The 19,136-nt window shown below is 54.1% G+C and overlaps 1 protein-coding gene across 1 annotated transcript; it reads right to left on the reverse strand.

The window, feature by feature from the left end:
• Positions 1 to 1,289: 1,289 nt before the first annotated feature.
• Positions 1,290 to 18,453, reverse strand: LOC140404652 (monocarboxylate transporter 13-like). Its single transcript, XM_072493269.1, has 4 exons — positions 18,249 to 18,453; positions 16,584 to 16,727; positions 9,499 to 10,287; positions 1,290 to 3,485 (listed from the first exon to the last, which is right to left on the reverse strand). The coding sequence occupies exons 1-4, from the start codon at positions 18,451 to 18,453 to the stop codon at positions 3,247 to 3,249; spliced, it is 1,377 nt and encodes a 458-aa protein (XP_072349370.1). The 3' UTR covers positions 1,290 to 3,246.
• Between the last annotated feature and the right edge of the window lie 683 nt (positions 18,454 to 19,136).

A 19,136-nucleotide genomic window follows, 5' to 3' on the forward strand; every position in this document is an offset into this window, starting at 1 on the left:
GTGGAGAGGGTGTGTGGGTGTGGAGAGGGTGTGTGGGTGTGGAGAGGGGGTGTGGGTGTGGAGAGGGGGTGTGGGTGTGGAGGGGTGTGTGGGTGTGGAGAGGGGGTGTGGGTGTGGAGAGGGTGTGGAGAGGGTGTGTGGGTGGAGAGGGTGTGTGGGTGTGGAGAGGGTGTGGAGAGGGTGTGTGGCTGTGGAGAGGGTGTGGAGAGGGTGTGTGGCTGTGGAGAGGGGGTGTGGGTGTGGAGGGGGGTGTGGGTGTGGAGAGGGGGTGTGGGTGTGGAGAGGGTGTGGAGAGGGTGTGTGGGTGGAGAGGGTGTGTGGGTGTGGAGAGGGTGTGTGGCTGTGGAGAGGGTGTGGAGAGGGTGTGGAGAGGGTGTGTGGCTGTGGAGAGGGTGTGTGGGTGTGGAGAGGGTGTGTGGGTGTGGAGAGGGTGTGTGGGTGTGGAGAGGGTGTGTGGGTGTGGAGAGGGGGTGTGTGGCTGTGGAGAGGGTGTGTGGGTGTGGAGAGGGTGTGTGGGTGTGGAGAGGGTGTGTGGGTGTGGAGAGGGTGTGTGGGTGTGGAGAGGGGGTGTGGGTGTGGAGAGGGTGTGTGGGTGTGGAGAGGGTGTGTGGGTGTGGAGAGGGTGTGTGGGTGTGGAGAGGGTGTGTGGGTGTGGAGAGGGTGTGTGGGTGTGGAGAGGGTGTGTGGGTGGAGAGGGGGTGTGGCTGTGGAGAGGGTGTGGAGAGGGTGTGTGGGTGGAGAGGGGGTGTGGGTGGAGAGGGGGTGTGGGTGTGGAGAGGGTGTGTGGGTGTGGAGAGGGTGTGTGGGTGTGGAGAGGGTGTGTGGGTGTGGAGAGGGTGTGTGGGTGTGGAGAGGGTGTGTGGCTGTGGAGAGGGTGTGGAGAGGGGGTGTGGCTGTGGAGAGGGTGTGTGTGTGGAGAGGGTGTGTGGCTGTGGAGAGGGTGTGTGGGTGTGGAGAGGGTGTGGAGAGGGTGTGTGGGTGGAGAGGGGGTGTGGGTGGAGAGGGGGTGTGGGTGGAGAGGGGGTGTGGCTGTGGAGAGGGTGTGTGGGTGGAGAGGGGGTGTGGCTGTGGAGAGGGTGTGGAGAGGGGGTGTGGGTGTGGAGAGGGTGTGGAGAGGGTGTGTGGGTGGAGAGGGGGTGTGGCTGTGGAGAGGGTGTGGGTGTGGAGAGGGTGTGTGGCTGTGGAGAGGGTGTGGAGAGGGTGTGTGGGTGGAGAGGGTGTGTGGGTGGAGAGGGGGTGTGGCTGTGGAGAGGGTGTGGAGAGGGGGTGTGGGTGGAGAGGGGGTGTGGCTGTGGAGAGGGTGTGTGGGTGTGGAGAGGGGGTGTGGGTGGAGAGAGGGTGTGGCTGTGGAGAGGGTGTGTGGGTGGAGAGGGTGTGTGGGTGGAGAGGGGGTGTGGCTGTGGAGAGGGTGTGGAGAGGATGTGTGCACAAGGTTGACTACCATCTTGAACATTTCCAGTAATCTGTCACAATAGAGTACCCAGCCCCATTTTGGGGTGGGCATTGGCGGGGGTCGGGCGGATATCTAATCTGGGGCCTATCAGGTGGAAGCCTGACCCTGGAGGTCTCCGAGGAGATTGAATTGAAGTGTTGGTACTGATTGAGTAATATGGTTTTGAAAATTTAGAGTCCCTAATTATTTTATTTTTCCAATCAATGGGCAATTTAGCGTGGCCACTCCACCTACCCTGCACATCTTTGGGTTGTGGGGGCGAGACCCACGCAGACACGGGGAGAATGTGCAAACTCCACACGGACAGTGACCCAGAGCCCTGATTCGAACCCGGGTCCTCAGCGCTGCAGTCCCAGTGCTAACCACTGCGTCACATGCCGCTGGAACTGTAAGACGGTCTGTGAACTGTGTTGGCCCCCTTATCTCAGGAAGGATACACCGACATTGGGGGCCACCAGAGACGGTTCACTCGGTTGATCCTGGGGAGGGAGGGATTTTCTTCTGAGAGGTTGAGTAGGTCGGGCCTGTCCTCATTGGGAGTTTAGAAGAATGAGAGGCAGCCTTATTGAGACATATCGGATTCTCAGGGGGTTTGACAGGGTCGATGCTGAGAGGTTGTTTCCCCTTGTGGGAGAGTCTGGGACCAGAGGGCAGAATCTCAGAGTGAGGAGGGGCGCCCATTTCAGACAGAGATGAGGAGGAATTTCCTCTCTCGGAGGGGAGTGAATCTGTGGGTCGTTAAGTATGTTGAAGGCTGGGATAGACAGATTGTTAATCAGTCAGGGGATTGTGCGGGACGGGGATAAGGCGGGAAGGTGGAATTGAGGGTTATCACATCAGATCAGTCATGGGGCGCGATCTGATGGCCAAGCTGCATCCGAAAAGTAGCTCGCTCCCGGGATCTACCCAGTCGCGAGACGTTACGATGTAAAATCACAGTAAGGCTCACTCTGATGTGCAGATTCCCGAGGTACCTGAGGATTTGGGAACAATCCCCTTGGCCTCGGGCAAGGGTCGTTCAGCGCTGCTCCCCACAAGCGGGGACCAGACGGAATGGCACAGGGTCTCCCAGGGGATGGGGGGCCCCCAGCTGCATGCCCTCTGCGCAGGGTGGTACCCTGGCATTCCCAGGTGGCATTGCCAGCTGGCATGGGCACTGCCAGGTTGGGTGTAGGCCACCCCCCCCACGGTTTCCAAAAACAAGGGCAAGCTCCGAGTTGGGGAACCCTCTCGCTCTGATTAAAGTAGTCCGCCCAGGCTGCGGCGAATTGCAGAGCATTGGACCTGGGGTGAGCATTGAACATAGAACATAGAAAATACAGCACAGAACAGGCCCTTTGGCCCACGATGTTGTGCCGAACCTTTGTCCTAGATTAATCAATTGAACTTGGAACATTGGCCAGTGTTTTGTGTGTGTGGTTGTTTGAGTGATGCAGCTCCAGGGCTCCATCTACAGGTACTGTTTGTTTCTCAGTTTATCGGGATGAATCCCGCACGCAACAGGAGTGACCCGGATTGCCTGTCTTCCGAGATGTGGGAAGATAATTCTTGACCCAGGGCCCCAGGGAGAACTCGCCCACTCCGGGATTGATGGAAGAGAGAAATTAGCAGCGCGAGGAAATAGAGCCCTGAGCCTCACATCGCAGCAACGGATTATCAGGCCTTGATCGGTGTCGTCTTGTGGGATCGTGCTGTGCGCAGATCAGAGGCCCCGCCTCCCACATTGCAGCAGCGGCAGCTCTCCAAAGCCACTGGCCGTAAAGCGTGCCGCGCTGCCGCCGACAGTTCCGCAATCAGCAAACAGTTCCCGCCTCAGTCGCTCCTCGGCGCGGACAGCCCGCGACGGCGGCTGGGGCCGGGCGATCTCCGTCACCCACGGCGCCGGCTGGAACGGCAGCCCGCCGCTCGGGCAGGGCTGCGGCGCAGACGAGGAAACCCGGCAGGAAGAACAGGGTGAGAGATCCGGCCAGGATGAAGCTGCCCGCAGTCATGAAGGAGACGGTGTAGCTACCCGTCACATCCTCCAGAAACCCTGAGAGAAGGAGAGACAAGTTGGAATCGTCAGTCCCCAGATTCATAGTTGCGTCTTTTCCATGGCAACAGTTTCCATCCCCCCCGCCCCTGCATGTTTGGGCTCAGAGAGTGAGCTAGTGAACTACAGGTGGCATCACAACCTGCCCTGAGCCCGGTTGGGCCAGAAGCCCAGGCCAAACATTTTCTATAAAATGCCACCACACACAGAGCAAAGAGCTGGGATCGTCGCTCCTTTATCTGCCTCATCCTGAGGTCAATTATTTTGGGTATACCTGGGGATTGAACCAACACCTCCCTGGGTTCTGCTGGCTCAAGGCCCAGGCCTCCTCGAAGGCTGTTGCAACAGCAAAACCTGGCTTTAAAAATCGAGGCGTAGTTTGGAAAAAACAAAAAAGTGATGCTCAGCCTTTAGTTAGGCCCCAACTGGAGTCTTTAGTGTCTGCATCGGGGCATCACAATTCAGGAAGGTTGCCAAGGAGGATGCAGAGGGTATTATCAGAATGAAGAGGGACGCCCGTCATGTGGAGAGACTGAAAACGCCGGGACTGTTCTCGAGAGGGCAGAAAAGATTACGGGGGGATTTAATCGAGGTGCTCAAAATTATCAAGGGCTTTGAGAGGGTAAATGAGGAGAAAGAGCTTGTTGAGCTTAGTTAGAGAATGACGCTGATAGCATGGGTTCAATCTCACCAGTACCACTCAGGTAGTTCTTGGGGCCTGCGGTAGTTCTTGGGCCTCTGATAATTCTTCGGGCCTGTGGTAGCTTTGGAGGCCTTTCTTTGGCATGTGACAGTTCTTGGGGCCTCTGATAGTTCTTAGGGTCTATGGTAGTTCTTAGGCCGTTTATAGTTCTTGGGGCCTGTGGTCCTTGGGCCTGTGACAGTTCTTGAGGGCAGTGGTAGTTCTTGGGGCCTGTGGTAATTCTTGTGGCTTGTGGTAGTTCTTAGACCTGTTATAGTTCTTGGGGCCTGTCGTAGTTCTTGGGGCCTGTGATAATCCTTGTGGCTTGTGGTAGTTCTTCGACCTGTTATAGTTCTTGGGGCCTGTGGTAGTTCTTGGGGTCTGTGGTAGTTCTTGGGGCCTGTGGTAATTCTTGGGGCCAGTGCTAGTTCTTGGGGCCTGTGCTAATTCTTGCCACCTGTGGTAGGTCTTCGACCTGTTATAGTTCTTGGGGCCTGTGGCAGTTCTTGGGGCCTGTAGTAGTTCTCGGGGCCTGTGATGGTTCTTGAGGCCTGTGGTAGTTCTTGGGGCCTGTCATAGATCTTGGGGTCTGTGGCAATTCTTGGGGCCTGTGCTGGTTCTTGGGGACTATGATCATTCTGGTGGCTTGTGGTATTTCTTATACCTGTTATAGTTCTTGGGGCCTGTGGTAGCGCTTGGGGCCTGCGCTAGTTCTTGGGGCCTGCGCTAGTTCTTGGGGCCTGCGCTAGTTCTTGGGGCCTGTGCTAGTTCTTGGGGACTATGATCATTCTGGTGGCTTGTGGTATTTCTTATACCTGTTATAGTTCTTGGGGCCTGTGGTAGCGCTTGGGGCCTGCGCTAGTTCTTGGGGCCTGCGCTAGTTCTTGGGGCCTGCGCTAGTTCTTGGGGCCTGTGCTAGTTCTTGGGGCCTGCCTCCTCACCTTGCCCCTTCGTGATATCAAGGCTACAGAAAGAGAAAGAGGAAGAAACTCTACCGGCAGGAGGTTCGAAAACCACAGGATACGGAGGAGATTGAAGATAAATAGCAAAAGAACCTGATCTGGGAAAGCTCTGTTTGAAAGGGAGGTGCAAGCTGATTCAATAATTAACTTTCAAAAGGGAATAGAACAAATCCTAGAGGGGGGAGGATTTTCCCAGCTCTGGGGAAAGAGCAGGTGGAATGGGACTAACTGGATATTGGGCACTGGCCAAATAGATTTCTACGCTGTAAAATTCCAAATTTTAAACATTCTTTTTGCTTGGATTCAGCATCTCACCTTTGGTCGGGGGAATCTAAATAGATCAAGAGGTGGTGAATGACAGGATTCTCTGACTAGGCACCACCAATAACATCCAGCAAGTTAACTAAAACAGTATTGTATAAATCTAACACGGATCGAGCTGGACGGAGTCAGTCAAAATCATATTCAAATTAAATTCTATCTGTAAAGTGCTGGTTTGATAAGTTTGTATCACACTGGTACTTTAAAACATTCATTCACGGGATGTGAGTCGCTGAACGGGCCCAGCATTTATTGCCCATCCCTAATTGCCCCTTCAGAAGGTGGTGGGTGAGCCGCCATCTTGAGCCGCTGCAGTCCCTGAGGTGTAGGTACACCCACAGTGCTGTTAGGGAGGGAGTTCCAGGATGTTTCCCCAGCGACAGTGAAGGAACGGCCGATATATTTCCCAGTCGGGGTGGTGAGTGACTCGGAGGTGGTGGGGTTCCCAGGTATCTGCTGCTCTTGTCCTTCTAGATGGTAGAGGGGGTGGGTTTGGAAGGTGCTGCCTGAGGAGCCTTGGTGAGTTGCTGCAGTGCATCTTGTAGATGGTACACACGGCTGCCACTGTGCGTCGGTGGTGGAGGGAGTGAATGTTTGTGGAAGCGGGGAGCAATCAAGCGAGGCTGCTTTGTCCTGGATGGTGTCGAGCTTCTTGAGTGTTGTTGGAGCTGCACTCATCCAGGCAAGTGGAGAGTATTCCATCACTTGTGCTTTGTAGATGGTGGACAGGCTTTGGGGAGTCAGGAGGTGAGTTACTCTCCCAGAATACTGATCTAAATGGTTCAACTTCAATTCAAAACTGGACAAATGAGAGGAAAGAAAATACACATTTTGACAGCACTTTCCACAGAATGGATGTCCAAAAGTGTTTTACTCGAAGTACTTTTGAATTGTCGTCACGTGGCAGACGATCTCTGGCAAACTGGTTGAGAGAGGCCCGATCGCTCGCTCAAATTCAGCCTCGCTCACCATCCTGTGAGAGGGCTGGTGAATCTCGTGATTGTAAGTTGGCCTACCCAAGGTCTGTGTTTGAATTGGACAGAAAGGAGCGGTTGGCTGAATTCGGGACACCCACCCCGTGTCATTCGGGGAAGGGAAGAGGCCCGGAGGAAGAGGAGAGATGCTTGGCGTTTGCTCACGCAAGGAGCTGGGGAACATTGACAACTAGCGGCCAAGGGCCATTCCCTGAGGCCCAGGACTGGGCGTCTTCCCCTCGATCTTGCGGGAGCTAGGCCCAGCTATGGCCTGCTTCCTGCTGGCCTCAAGTTCCAAAACCAAATGCTTCGTAGATAAACACATGTTCTAATTCTTGTGGCATCTTTCTAACTTTGGAGCCAAATTATTTCCTGTTTTACCACGTCCCAAATAGATTTCTTTAGATTCTAGACGTGCTCTCGCAGGAATGACATTCTGACTCTGAAACACCTCGGATTTAGGTCCCTCATTGGTCCCTGCAAGGGACTCAGGCAGTCATTTTGGTTGCTTCAAATCTGACTCAATCCCGCCTTAGATGTTCCCTAGGCCGCAGGATGAAGTTAGGTCTCGCTACAACAAATAAGGCAGTAATATAGATTCCAACAAAGCGTTCTGAGCTGTTAACGATTAAAATCACCACGAACGAAATGTCGAAACCAACTGTCAATCGACATAGTTTTACGTTTGAAAATAAAAGGATTTCTTTTTTACCGAATCTCTTGATTTTTGAGAGTTTGTCTCCTGGTTTGTGTGACGCTGGGGTGGGGCACTGCGGCGAGAATGGAATTTGCAGACTGGTGGCAGATGGAATTTAACCCTGGAGTGAGGTGATGCATTTTGGGAGGCCCCTCCGAACTTAATTAATTACTACTGGGTGGCCGATATTTCGATGGTTAGGAAATGGGTAGTGGGGGAGGGGTCGGTGTGGGAGCGAGTGGAGTTGGCATCTTGCAAGGGCACGAGTCTGAAGGCTTTGTTAACGGCACCTCTGCCGCTCTCGCTGGCTCGGTACTCCACAAGCCCAGTGGTAGTGGCAGCCCTGAGAGTGTGGGGGCAATGGAGGCAGCACATGAGACTGGATGGGGCGTCGATGTGGTCACTGGTCTCCGGGGGGCTGGACGGGGGCTTCAAGAGGTGGCAGCGGGCAGGGATTGAGAGATTTGGGGATCTCTTAGGGATGGTTTAGCACAGGGCTAAATCGCTGGCTTTGAAAGCAGACCAAGGCAGGCCAGCAGCACGGTTCAATTCCCGTACCAGCCTCCCCGAACAGGTGCCGGAATGTGGCGACTAGGGGCTTTTCACAGTAACTTCATTTAAAGCCTACTTGTGACAATAAGCGACTTTCATCTCATTTTCATTTCTTCATTGAGGAGGGTTTCCCAGGCCTGGAGGAGTTTGAGTTGCTGGGTGGGAACGGGTTCCGGAATCTGCAGGTACGGGATTTTGTCCGGAGGAAGGTCCCGAGCTTTCCTCGCCTCGCTCTAAGGGGGCTACAGGATAGGGTGATGTCTAAAACAGGGGTTGGGGAGGGGAGGGTCTCGGAAATGTATAAGGAACTGATGGAGTGGGGAGGGGTCCCACTTGGGGAAGGTGAAGAGGAAGTGGGAGGATGAGTTGGGAGGGGAGTTGGGAGTCGGGCTATGGGAGAAGGCCCTGAGGAGAGTCGATGCATCCTCATCGTGTGCCAGGCTCAGCCTGATCCAGCTCAAGGCGGTCCACGGGGCTCATATGACTGTGGCCTGGATGAGTAGGTTTTTTGAGGAAGTGGGGGACAGGTGTGGGGGGAGTCCGGCGAACCATGTACATATGTTCTGGGCGTGCCCGAGGCGGAGGGGATTTTGCCAGGGGGTCGCAGATGTCATGTCAGAGGCCCTGGGAGGGAGGGTGACTCCGAGTCCAGAGGTGGCAATATTTGGAGTGTCGGAAGATCCGGGAGCCCAGCGGGGGGGGGGGAGAGAGAGGCCGACGTTTTGGCCTTTTCTTCCCTGGTGGCCCGGAGACGGATTTTGCTGGGATGTAGGGACTTGGAGCCCCAAAGTTGGGGGACATGGCAGGGTTTCTTAGACGAGAGAAGGTTAAGTTCGTCTTAACGGAATCATTACAGTGGTTCGCTCGGAGGTGGCAGCCATTCATTGACTTCTTCAAGAAAATCTGACCCTCAGCAGGGGGTGGGGGTGATGGGGGGGAAGGGGAGGCATGGAAATGAGGAATAAGGGCAGGGAATCTAATGTATGGGTAGTTAGGGTTTAGGGCTGGGGGGAGTTGGGTGTGTTAGTGTGCGTTTTTTTTTTGCGTGTGATGGATCTCTGTTGTTTAAAATGTGAAAATATTCAAATTATAAATGCCTCAATAAAATATTTTCTAAAAAAAAAAGTCAACATTAGCTGTGGGTCTGGAGTCACGTGTAGGCCAGACCGGGTAAGGGTGGCAGATTTTCTCCCCGAAAGGGACATTAGTGAACCCGATGGATTTTTACAACAACCGACGAGCGTTGCCGTGGCAGCCATTACTGAGACGGGCTTTATAATTCCAGATTTGCCAATCGGATTTAAATTCCACCCGGTGTGGGATTTGATCCAGAGTACCGGGCCTCTGGATCACCTCCAGCGACATACATGGAGACAGAACTGCGATGCCCCCAGAGATTGAGAGGTTTGCTGCCGCCTCCTTGAAGAACTGCATCAGAATCACATCACCGAGTCAGGCCCTTTTGGCCCACCTCCTGCGAGCTGGTGTTTATGCCCCACGCAATTCCCCTCCTCACCCCCTGCCCCATTCATCTCACCCCACCAATAGATCCCTCACTTCTCTCTCAAATAGATTCCCCTCAAAAACACCTGGGAAAATTGAATGAAGCCACAGTGTGACTACCACATCTTTGCCACTCTCCAGCATTCCCAATTGGATTTATTCCCGGACTATCTTACGTGGAAGGGCAGTCATTGATTACTCGGCTGAGGCAGCGCAGTAGGGACAAGGTGCCTGGGAGTTGTAGCCAGCAAGAGTCAATGTAGCCTTCAGAGGTCGGGAATAAGGCCTGGAGCGGACTGAAAGGCCCAACGAGCCACATTACCTGAGAGGGGAGGCCCGAGGAGACCGCCAATACTCATGATCATCAGGAAAAGCCCAGTCGCGTTGAGGATCCGTCCAATTCCTACGATCTCCGGGAGCGTGGAGAAGAAGAGAGGAGCAAGGCCTCCACTGCAGAAGCCATAGAGGAGACTGAGTCCTATGAGACTGGAGTACGAGTTCCCTGAGGGAATGAGCAGGAGGCTGACTCCGGTGAGAACACTCCAGAGGAATAGCATGTGGATCTTCCGAATCAGCTGGATGTCAGCAACCCAGCCGGAAAACAGCCGGGCCACGGTCTCCGTAATGGCACTGACCGACATCAGGAAGGCCGCCTCGTAATCGCTCAATCCAAGGTTCTTCCCATGGGGCACCAGGTGGATGTAGGGGACAAAGAAACCGGTGGTCATCAGAGTCATTGCGAAGCTGTACACCATGAACCCACGGTGCAGGAAAAGGGTCAAGTCGAAGGCAGAGGTCGCTTTACCCCAACACGCAGTTCTTTTCGCCCCATTGTCGGGAAGCGCCCCCGGGGCAGCGGGAAGGTCCTCGGTGAGCGTGATGGGTCTGAGCAGGGCCGCACAGACACAGAGGTTCAGCATCATGGCGGACAGGATCTGGAGGGCCCCGCGCCAACCATACCCATCGATCAGGAGCTGAAACAGCGGAGAGAAGAAGAAAGACGCGACTCCCACTCCAGTAAAGGCCAAACCGGTCGCCAGGGATCTGCGCCTCTTGAAGTATTTGGCGATCATGGATACTGTGGGGGTGAAGACCAAGGCCCAGCCGAAACCTGGAGAGCAAAATGCGGAACAGTGAAGCACGTTCTCTCGATTAGCGTGCGCCCATTTCACAGTCTGCTACTCCGGGTGAAGAGTGAGGGGGCGAAGCCAATTGGGCAGCTCTTGGAAAGAGCTGACACAGGGTGATGGGCCAAATGGTCTCCTTCCCGTGCCATCAGATTCCCAGTGACCTCCGGGGATACGTCCAATCGGAGTCGGAAGCCTCAGTGAGCAGCAGGACATTGTATGGTGGGTGGGCGAGTGGTGGGCGTAGCCAGGGCTGTGGCTGGCGGTGAGGGGGGTTTCGGTGGGTGATGATGGGATAGTCAGGCACCACTCAATATCGAGGCTCCGTGGGCAATAACAGCCACTCGGGCAAGGACGTGGAAGAGGGCCACACGCCCCGTGGAGCCCACAGCCCAATGAGGGAGGCACTCGCTCCAGGAAAGAGATGGACCAACAGTGATACAAAACATGGAGGCCAAGCCTCCTGGTATCTCTGATGGCCCATTGTTGATGCTGAGGCCTCATTTTCTTTTTTTTATTAAATATTTTTTTGAAAATTTTTGGTCAACCAACACAGTACATTGTGCATCCTTTACACAATATTATAACAACACAAATAACAATGACCTATTTTATAAACAAAAAATGAATAAATAATAAATAACAAAAATAAAAACTAGCCCTAATTGGCAACTGCCTTGTCACAAGTAACACTCTCCAAAAATATAATTTAACAGTCCAATATATAATTATCTGTAGCAACGACCTATACATACAATACAGTATATATTAACAACCGAGAGTCCTTCTGGTTCCTCCTCCCCCCCCCCCCCCCCCCCCCCCCCCGATCCTGGGCTGCTGCTGCTGCCTTCTTTTTTCCATTCCGTCTATCTTTCTGCGAGGTATTCGACGAACGGTTGCCACCGCCTGGTGAACCCTTGAGCCGACCCCCTTAGAACGAACTTAATCCGCTCTAGCTTTATAAACCCTGCCATGTCATTTATCCAGGTCTCCACCCCCGGGGGCTTGGCTTCTTTCCACATTAGCAATATCCTGCGCCGGGCTACTAGGGACGCAAAGGCCAAAACATCGGCCTCTCTCGCCTCCTGCACTCCCGGCTCTTGTGCAACCCCAAATATAGCCAACCCCCAGCTTGGTTCGACCCGGACTCCTACTACTTTTGAAAGCACCTTTGTCACCCCCATCCAAAACCCCTGTAGTGCCGGGCATGACCAAAACATATGGGTATGATTCGCTGGGCTTCTCGAGCACCTCGCACACCGATCCTCCACCCCAAAAAATTTACTGAGCCGTGCTCCAGTCATATGTGCCCTGTGTAATACCTTAAACTGAATCAGGCTTAGCCTGGCACACGAGGACGACGAGTTTACCCTGCTTAGGGCATCTGCCCACAGCCCCTCCTTGATCTCCTCCCCCAGCTCTTCTTCCCATTTCCCTTTTAGTTCATCTACCATAGTCTCCCCTTCGTCCCTCATTTCCCTATATATATCTGACACCTTACCATCCCCCACCCATGTCTTTGAGATCACTCTGTCCTGCACCTCTTGTGTCGGGAGCTGCGGGAATTCCCTCACCTGTTGCCTCGCAAAAGCCCTCAGTTGCATATACCTGAATGCATTCCCTTGGGGCAACCCATATTTCTCGGTCAGCGCTCCCAGACTCGCGAACTTCCCATCCACAAACAGATCTTTCAGTTGCGTTATTCTTGCTCTTTGCCACATTCCATATCCCCCATCCATTCCCCCCGGGGCAAACCTATGGTTGTTTCTTATCGGGGACCCCCCCAAGGCTCCATCCAGTCTTTCCCCTATGCCGTCTCCACTGTCCCCAAATCTTCAGTGTAGCCACCACCACCGGGCTTGTGGTGTAGTTCCTCGGTGAGAACGGCAATGGGGCTGTCACCATAGCCTGTAGGCTAGTCCCCCTACAGGACGCCCTCTCTAATCTCTTCCACGCCGCTCCTTCCTCCTCTCCCATCCACTTACTCACCATTGAAATATTAGCGGCCCAATAATACTCACTTAGGCTCGGTAGTGCCAGCCCCCCCCTATCCCTGCTACGCTGTAAGAATCCCTTCCTCACTCTCGGGGTCTTCCCGGCCCACACAAAACCCATGATGCTCTTTTTAATCCTTTTTAAAAAAGCCTTCGTAATCACCACCGGGAGGCACTGAAACACAAAGAGGAATCTCGGGAGGACCACCATCTTAACCGCCTGCACCCTCCCTGCCATTGACAGGGATACCATATCCCATCTCTTGAAATCCTCCTCCATCTGTTCCACCAACCGCGTTAAATTTAACCTATGCAATGTGCCCCAATTCTTAGCTATCTGGATCCCCAGGTAACGAAAGTCCCTTGTTACCTTCCTCAACGGTAGGTCCTCTATTTCTCTACTCTGCTCCCCTGGATGCACCACAAACAACTCACTTTTCCCCATGTTCAATTTATACCCTGAAAAATCCCCAAACTCCCCAAGTATCCGCATTATTTCTGGCATCCCCTCCGCCGGGTCCGCCACGTATAGTAGCAAATCGTCCGCATACAAAGATACCCGGTGCTCTTCTCCTCCCCTAAGTACTCCCCTCCACTTCTTGGAACCCCTCAACGCTATCGCCAGGGGCTCAATCGCCAGTGCAAACAATAATGGGGACAGAGGGCATCCCTGCCTTGTCCCTCTATGGAGCCGAAAATATGCAGATCCCCGTCCATTCATGACCACGCTCGCCACTGGGGCCCTATACAACAGCTGCACCCATCTAACATACCCCTCTCCAAAACCAAATCTCCTCAACACCTCCCACAAATAATCCCACTCCACTCTATCAAATGCTTTCTCGGCATCCATCGCCACTACTATCTCCGTTTCTCCCTCTGGTGGGGCCATCATCATTACCCCTAACAACCTCCGTATATTCGTGTTCAGCTGTCTCCCCTTCACAAACCCAGTTTGGTCCTCGTGGACCACCCCCGGGACACATTCCTCTATTCTCATTGCCATTACCTTGGCCAGGACCTTGGCATCTACATTTAGGAGGGAAATAGGTCTATAGGACCCGCATTGTAGCGGGTCCTTTTCCTTCTTTAAGAGAAGCGATATTGTTGCTTCAGACATAGTCGGGGGCAGTTGTCCCCTTTCCTTTGCCTCATTAAAGGTCCTCGTCAGTACCGGGGCGAGCAAGTCCACATATTTTCTATAGAATTCGACTGGGAATCCATCCGGTCCCGGGGCCTTTCCCGCCTGCATGCTCCTAATTCCTTTCACCACTTCTTCTACCTCGATCTGTGCTCCCAGTCCCACCCTTTCCTGCTCTTCCACCTTGGGAAATTCCAGCCGATTCAAGAAGCCCATCATTCTCTCCCTCCCATCCGGGGGTTGAGCTTCATATAATTTTTTATAAAATGTCTTGAACACTCCATTCACTCTCTCCGCTCCCCGCTCCATCTCTCCTTCCTCATCCCTCACTCCCCCTATTTCCCTCGCTGCTCCCCTTTTCCTCAATTGGTGTGCCAGCAACCTGCTCGCCTTCTCCCCATATTCGTACTGTACACCCTGTGCCTTCCTCCATTGTGCCTCTGCAGTGCCTGTAGTCAGCAAGTCAAATTCTACATGTAGCCTTTGCCTTTCCCTGTACAGTCCCTCCTCCGGTGCTTCCGCATATTGTCTGTCCACCCTCAAAGGTTCTTGCAGCAACCGCTCCCGTTCCTTACTCTCCTGCTTCCCTTTATGTGCCCTTATTGATATCAGCTCCCCTCTAACCACCGCCTTCAACGTCTCCCAGACCACTCCCACCTGGACCTCCCCATTATCATTGAGTTCCAAGTACTTTTCAATGCACCCCCTCACCCTTAGACACACCCCTCATCTGCCATTAGTCCCATGTCCATTCTCCAGGGTGGGCGCCCTCCTGTTTCCTCCCCTATCTCCAAGTCCACCCAGTGTGGAGCGTGATCCGAAATGGCTATAGCCGTATACTCCGTTCCCCTCACCTTCGGGATCAATGCCCTACCCAGCACAAAAAAGTCTATTCGCGAGTAGACTTTATGGACATAGGAGAAAAACGAGAACTCCTTACTCCTAGGTCTGCTAAATCTCCACGGGTCTACACCTCCCATCTGCTCCATAAAATCTTTAAGTACCTTGGCTGCTGCCGGCCTCCTTCCAGTCCTGGACTTCGACCTATCCAGCCCTGGTTCCAACACCGTATTAAAATCTCCCCCCATTATCAGCTTTCCCATCTCTAGGTCTGGAATGCGTCCTAGCATCCGCCTCATAAAATTGGCATCATCCCAGTTCGGGGCATATACGTTTACCAAAACCACCGTCTCCCCCTGTAGTTTGCCACTCACCATCACGTATCTGCCCCCGTTATCCGCCACTATAGTCTTTGCCTCGAACATTACCCGCTTCCCCACTAATATAGCCACCCCCCTGTTTTTCGCATCTAGCCCCGAATGGAACACCTGCCCCACCCATCCTTTGCGTAGCCTAACCTGGTCTATCAGTTTCAGGTGCGTTTCCTGTAACATAACCACATCTGCCTTAAGTTTCTTAAGGTGTGCGAGTACCCGTGCCCTCTTTATCGGCCCGTTCAGCCCTCTCACGTTCCACGTGATCAGCCGAGTTGGGGGGCTTCCTACCCCCCCCCTTGTCGATTAGCCATCACCTTTTTCCAGCTCCTCACCCGGTTCCCACGCAGCTGTATCTCCCCCAGGCGGTGCCCCCCCGCTCATCCTCTCCCATACCAGCTCCCCCCTCTCCCCAGCAGCAGCAACCCAGTAATTCCCCCCTCCCACCCCCCCCGCTAGATCCCCCGCTAGCGTAATTACTCCCCCCATGTTGCTCCCAGAAGTCAGCAAACTCTGGCTGACCTCGGCTTCCCCCCGTGACCTCGGCTCGCACCGTGCGACGCCCCCTCCTTCCTGCTTCTCTATTCCCGCCATGATTATCATAGCGCGGGAACCAAGCCCGCGCTTCTCCCTTGGCCCCGCCCCCATGGCCAACGCCCCATCTCCTCCACCTCCCCTCCTCCCCCCATCACCGCCTGTGGGAGAGAGAAAAGTTACCACATCGCAGGATTAGTACATAAAACCCCTCTTTGCCCCCCACATTCGCCCCACCACTTTGTTCGAACGTTCTTTTTAATAACCCGCTCATTCCAGTTTTTCTTCCACAATAAAAGTCCACGCTTCATCCGCCGTCTCAAAGTAGTGGTGCCTCCCTCGATATGTGACCCACAGTCTTGCCGGTTGCAGCATTCCAAATTTTATCTTCTTTTAATGAAGCACCGCCTTGGCCCGATTAAAGCTCGCCCTCCTTCTCGCCACCTCCGCACTCCAGTCTTGATAAACGCGGATCACCGCGTTCTCCCATTTACTGCTCCGAGTTTTCTTCGCCCATCTAAGGACCATTTCTCTATCCTTAAAACGGAGGAATCTCACCACTATGGCTCTGGGAATTTCTCCTGCTCTCGGTCCTCGCGCCATCACTCGGTATGCTCCCTCCACCTCCAACGGACCCGTCGGGGCCTCCGCTCCCATTAACGAGTGCAGCATCGTGCTCACATATGCCCCGACGTCCGCTCCCTCCACACCTTCAGGAAGACCAAGAATCCTCAGGTTGTTCCTCCTTGCGTTGTTTTCCAGTGCCTCCAACCTTTCCACACATCGTTTCTGATGTGCCTCCTGCGTCTCCGTCTTCACCACCAGGCCCTGTATATCGTCCTCATTCTCGGCTGCCTTTGCCTTCACGACCCGAAGCTCCCGCTCCTGGGTCTTTTGTTCCTCCTTTAGCCCTTCGATCGCCTGTAGTATCGGGGCCAACAGCTCTTTCTTCATTTCCTTTTTGATCTCTTCCACACAGCATTTCAAGAACTCTTGTTGTTCAGGGCCCCATGTTAAACTGCCACCTTCCGACGCCATCTTGGTTTTTGCTTGCCTTCCTTGCCGCTGTTCTAAAGGATCCACTGCAATCTGGCCACTCTCTCCTCCTTTTTCCATCCGTATCCAGGGGGGATTCCCTTCTGGTTTACCACACAGTGTTTTTAGCCGTCAAAATTGCCGTTGGGGCTCCTATCAAGAGCCCAAAAGTCCGTTTCACAGGGAGCTGCCGAAACGTGCGACTCAGCTGGTCATCGCCGCACCCGGAACGAGGCCTCATTTTCCATCATAGAGCTGACAGGGAGCTCAGAGAGCAACAGAGAGAGAGAGAGAGAGGGAGGGGAAATAAACTCAGGCTCTTAGGCCTGGAAGAGGGCCCAGGTTAATTCTAATGGTCTGACCTGTCAGGAGTCCAATGGAGAGATACATGTGCAGGAGTTCCTGTCCAAAGGAGGCTGCTAGCATCCCCAAGGACGCCAAAATCCCACCGGCCATCACCACGGGCTGGGCACCGTAATGCACCCCAAATACACTGCCCACCGGACCTGCCAAAGGAAACACAAGAAGACCACAAGACATTAGGAGCAGCAGTAGGCCGTTCGGCTCAGCGCGCATGCCATCCACAGAGGTCATGACCGATCTGAGGGGGTAGTCCTCAACTCCACTTCCCCGCTGTGATTAATGTAGGGGAGTGCGGGGAGGGGGGGGGGGGGGCGTAGCTGCAGCGGGAGTGCGAGCCTTACTACGGGTCCCTGTTAGCCCCCTGCAGGGCTGTGATTATGTGGCCTTTTCACGCCACAGTGAAAGGCCACAGTTTTCACGATGGCCTCGGGACTTAGTCCCTGACACAGAGAATCCAGCCCATGATGTGGATGGGAAAGTCAACCTTTATGGTTGGAACTGTTTCACTGTTCCTTGAAAAGCTGTTTTTTTCCACTTGCATGTGAATGGGGATTAATCGCGTGTTAATAATCCTGTAATAATAAGGGCAGCACGGTAGCATTGTGGTTAGCACAATTGCTTCACAGCTCCAGGGTCCCAGGTTCGATTCCGGCTTGGGTCACTGTCTGTGCGGAGTCTGCACATCCTCCCCGTGTGCACGTGGGTTTCCTCCGGGTGCTCCGGTTTCCTCCCACAGTCCAAAGATGTGCAGGTTAGGTGGATTGGCCATGATAAATTGCCCTTAGTGAACAAAATTGCCCTTAGTGTTGGGTGGGGTTACTGGGTTATGGGGATAGGGTGGAGGTGTGGACCTTGGGTAGGGTGCTCTTTCCAAGAGCCGGTGCAGACTCGATGGGCCGAATGGCCTCCTTCTGCACTGTAAATTCTATGATAATAATGAAGTTTGCTTTAATGTGAAAGGTCGCTCGGTGTCAGTGGAATCGCCCCTGGGGGTGAAGCCTCCTTTCCTCGCAGTTTACACATGGAAAAATTGTTGGCGGGTCACATCCGGTTTCCGAATATAAATCGGGGTCTGGTCCGGATGCCGTAACACACGAGTGAAGAATTGGGTTTGTGGAGGAATCATTGGCAGTCATCATCGCGAAGACCAGATCTTCAACTCCAGATTGCTCAATTGGCCGGGGTGGGGTTCGAACCCGCCTCCCGGAGGGTCAGCCTGGGGCCTCTGGATGACCAGAGACGCCAGCGCCTCGCCCCGTAATCAGACGGTGATGGAAGGGATGGAGAGGAGCACAGTTCCCTGCTGGGTGGGGGCGGGGCGTCCGGAGTGAGGGGTTGAACCGTAGGAATCAGGGCCAGGCCGTCCAGGGGTCATGTCAGGAAGCACTTCTTCACGCAGAGAGTGTCCTGCCGCCCCCCTCCCAACCCCACACCCGCCAAGAGGCCGGGGTTTCATTGAAAGGTCAGAGTTGGGCTCACTAGATTTTCTGTTGGGTAAAAATGGAATTAAGTCGAGTTATCGCGCAGCCCCTATCTAACTGGACGGGACGGAACAGATTCAAGGGGCAGGATCTGCCTCCTCGTGACCACCGTGATCGGGCCGTTTGCTCACCGGGACCGCCCTGATACACGGCGTGAGCAACGGGAGCGGAGACGGCACTCACTCGCAAACTGCTGGGTCGCCATGGCGATGGAGCTGATCCAAGAGACGCGACTGGATGACTCCTGGAAGTGTCGGGTGAAGTGGGCGAAGAAAACTCCAAAGGAGCGGGTGACGCCCACCAGGAGGCAGTTACTCAGGAATCCCGCCAAAACGATCATCCACCCCCAGCCTCCATCCGGCTGCTCGCCGAAGGCAGGCTGCGCCATCGCACCTGGGGAGACAACACAGCGGCCAAAGGGTTAATGGGCAAGGCAGTGGAAGCAGTGTTTTGAATACTATTAAGGCAGAGCTAGATAGATTCTGGAATAACGAGGGGGGGTGGGAGAGTTCTCAGAAAGACGGAAACGGAGAGAAGTCAGATCAGCTGAGATCGTGTTCAACGGTGCAACACGCCCGAGGGGCCGAATGGCCTTCTTCCGCTCCTAATTTGAATGTTGCTTTGCATGTGTATGGGTGTGTGCCTGCGTGTCAGTGGATTTGAATATCTACACCATTTATGTGTGTGTGTGTGTCTGTATGTACGTGTGCAAATGCTTCTGTGTCTGACTCTCTGACAGTGCGGCACTCCCTCAGTACTGACCCTCTGACAGTGCGGCACTCCCTCAGTACTGACCCTCTGACATTGCGGCACTCCCTCAGTACTGACCCTCTGACAGTGCGGCACTCCCTCAGTACTGACCCTCTGACAGTGTGGCATTCCCTCAGTACTGATCCTCTGACATTGCGGCACTCCCTCAGTACTGACCCTCTGACAGTGCAGCACTCCCTCAGTACTGACCCTCTGACAGTGCGGTACTCCCTCAGTACTGACCCTCTGACAGTGCTGCATGCCCTCAGTACTGACCCTCTGACAGTGCTGCACACCCTCAGTACTGACCCTCTGACTGTG

This window comes from Scyliorhinus torazame, chromosome 31, assembly GCF_047496885.1.
Source record: "Scyliorhinus torazame isolate Kashiwa2021f chromosome 31, sScyTor2.1, whole genome shotgun sequence".
Classification (NCBI taxonomy): domain Eukaryota; kingdom Metazoa; phylum Chordata; class Chondrichthyes; order Carcharhiniformes; family Scyliorhinidae; genus Scyliorhinus; species Scyliorhinus torazame.

Excerpts from the sequence above, each read along its gene's own strand:
- LOC140404652 (XM_072493269.1), bottom strand. The coding sequence starts at position 18,453 with ATGGCGCAGCCTGCCTTCGGCGAGCAGCCGGATGGAGGCTGGGGGTGG. Across the intron at positions 16,728-18,248 it reads GGCGACCCAGCAGTTTGCGA|GTCCGGTGGGCAGTGTATTT; the intron begins GTGAGTGCCGTC and ends TTCCTTTGGCAG. Across the intron at positions 10,288-16,583 it reads CTCCATTGGACTCCTGACAG|GTTTCGGCTGGGCCTTGGTC; the intron begins GTCAGACCATTA and ends TTTGCTCTCCAG.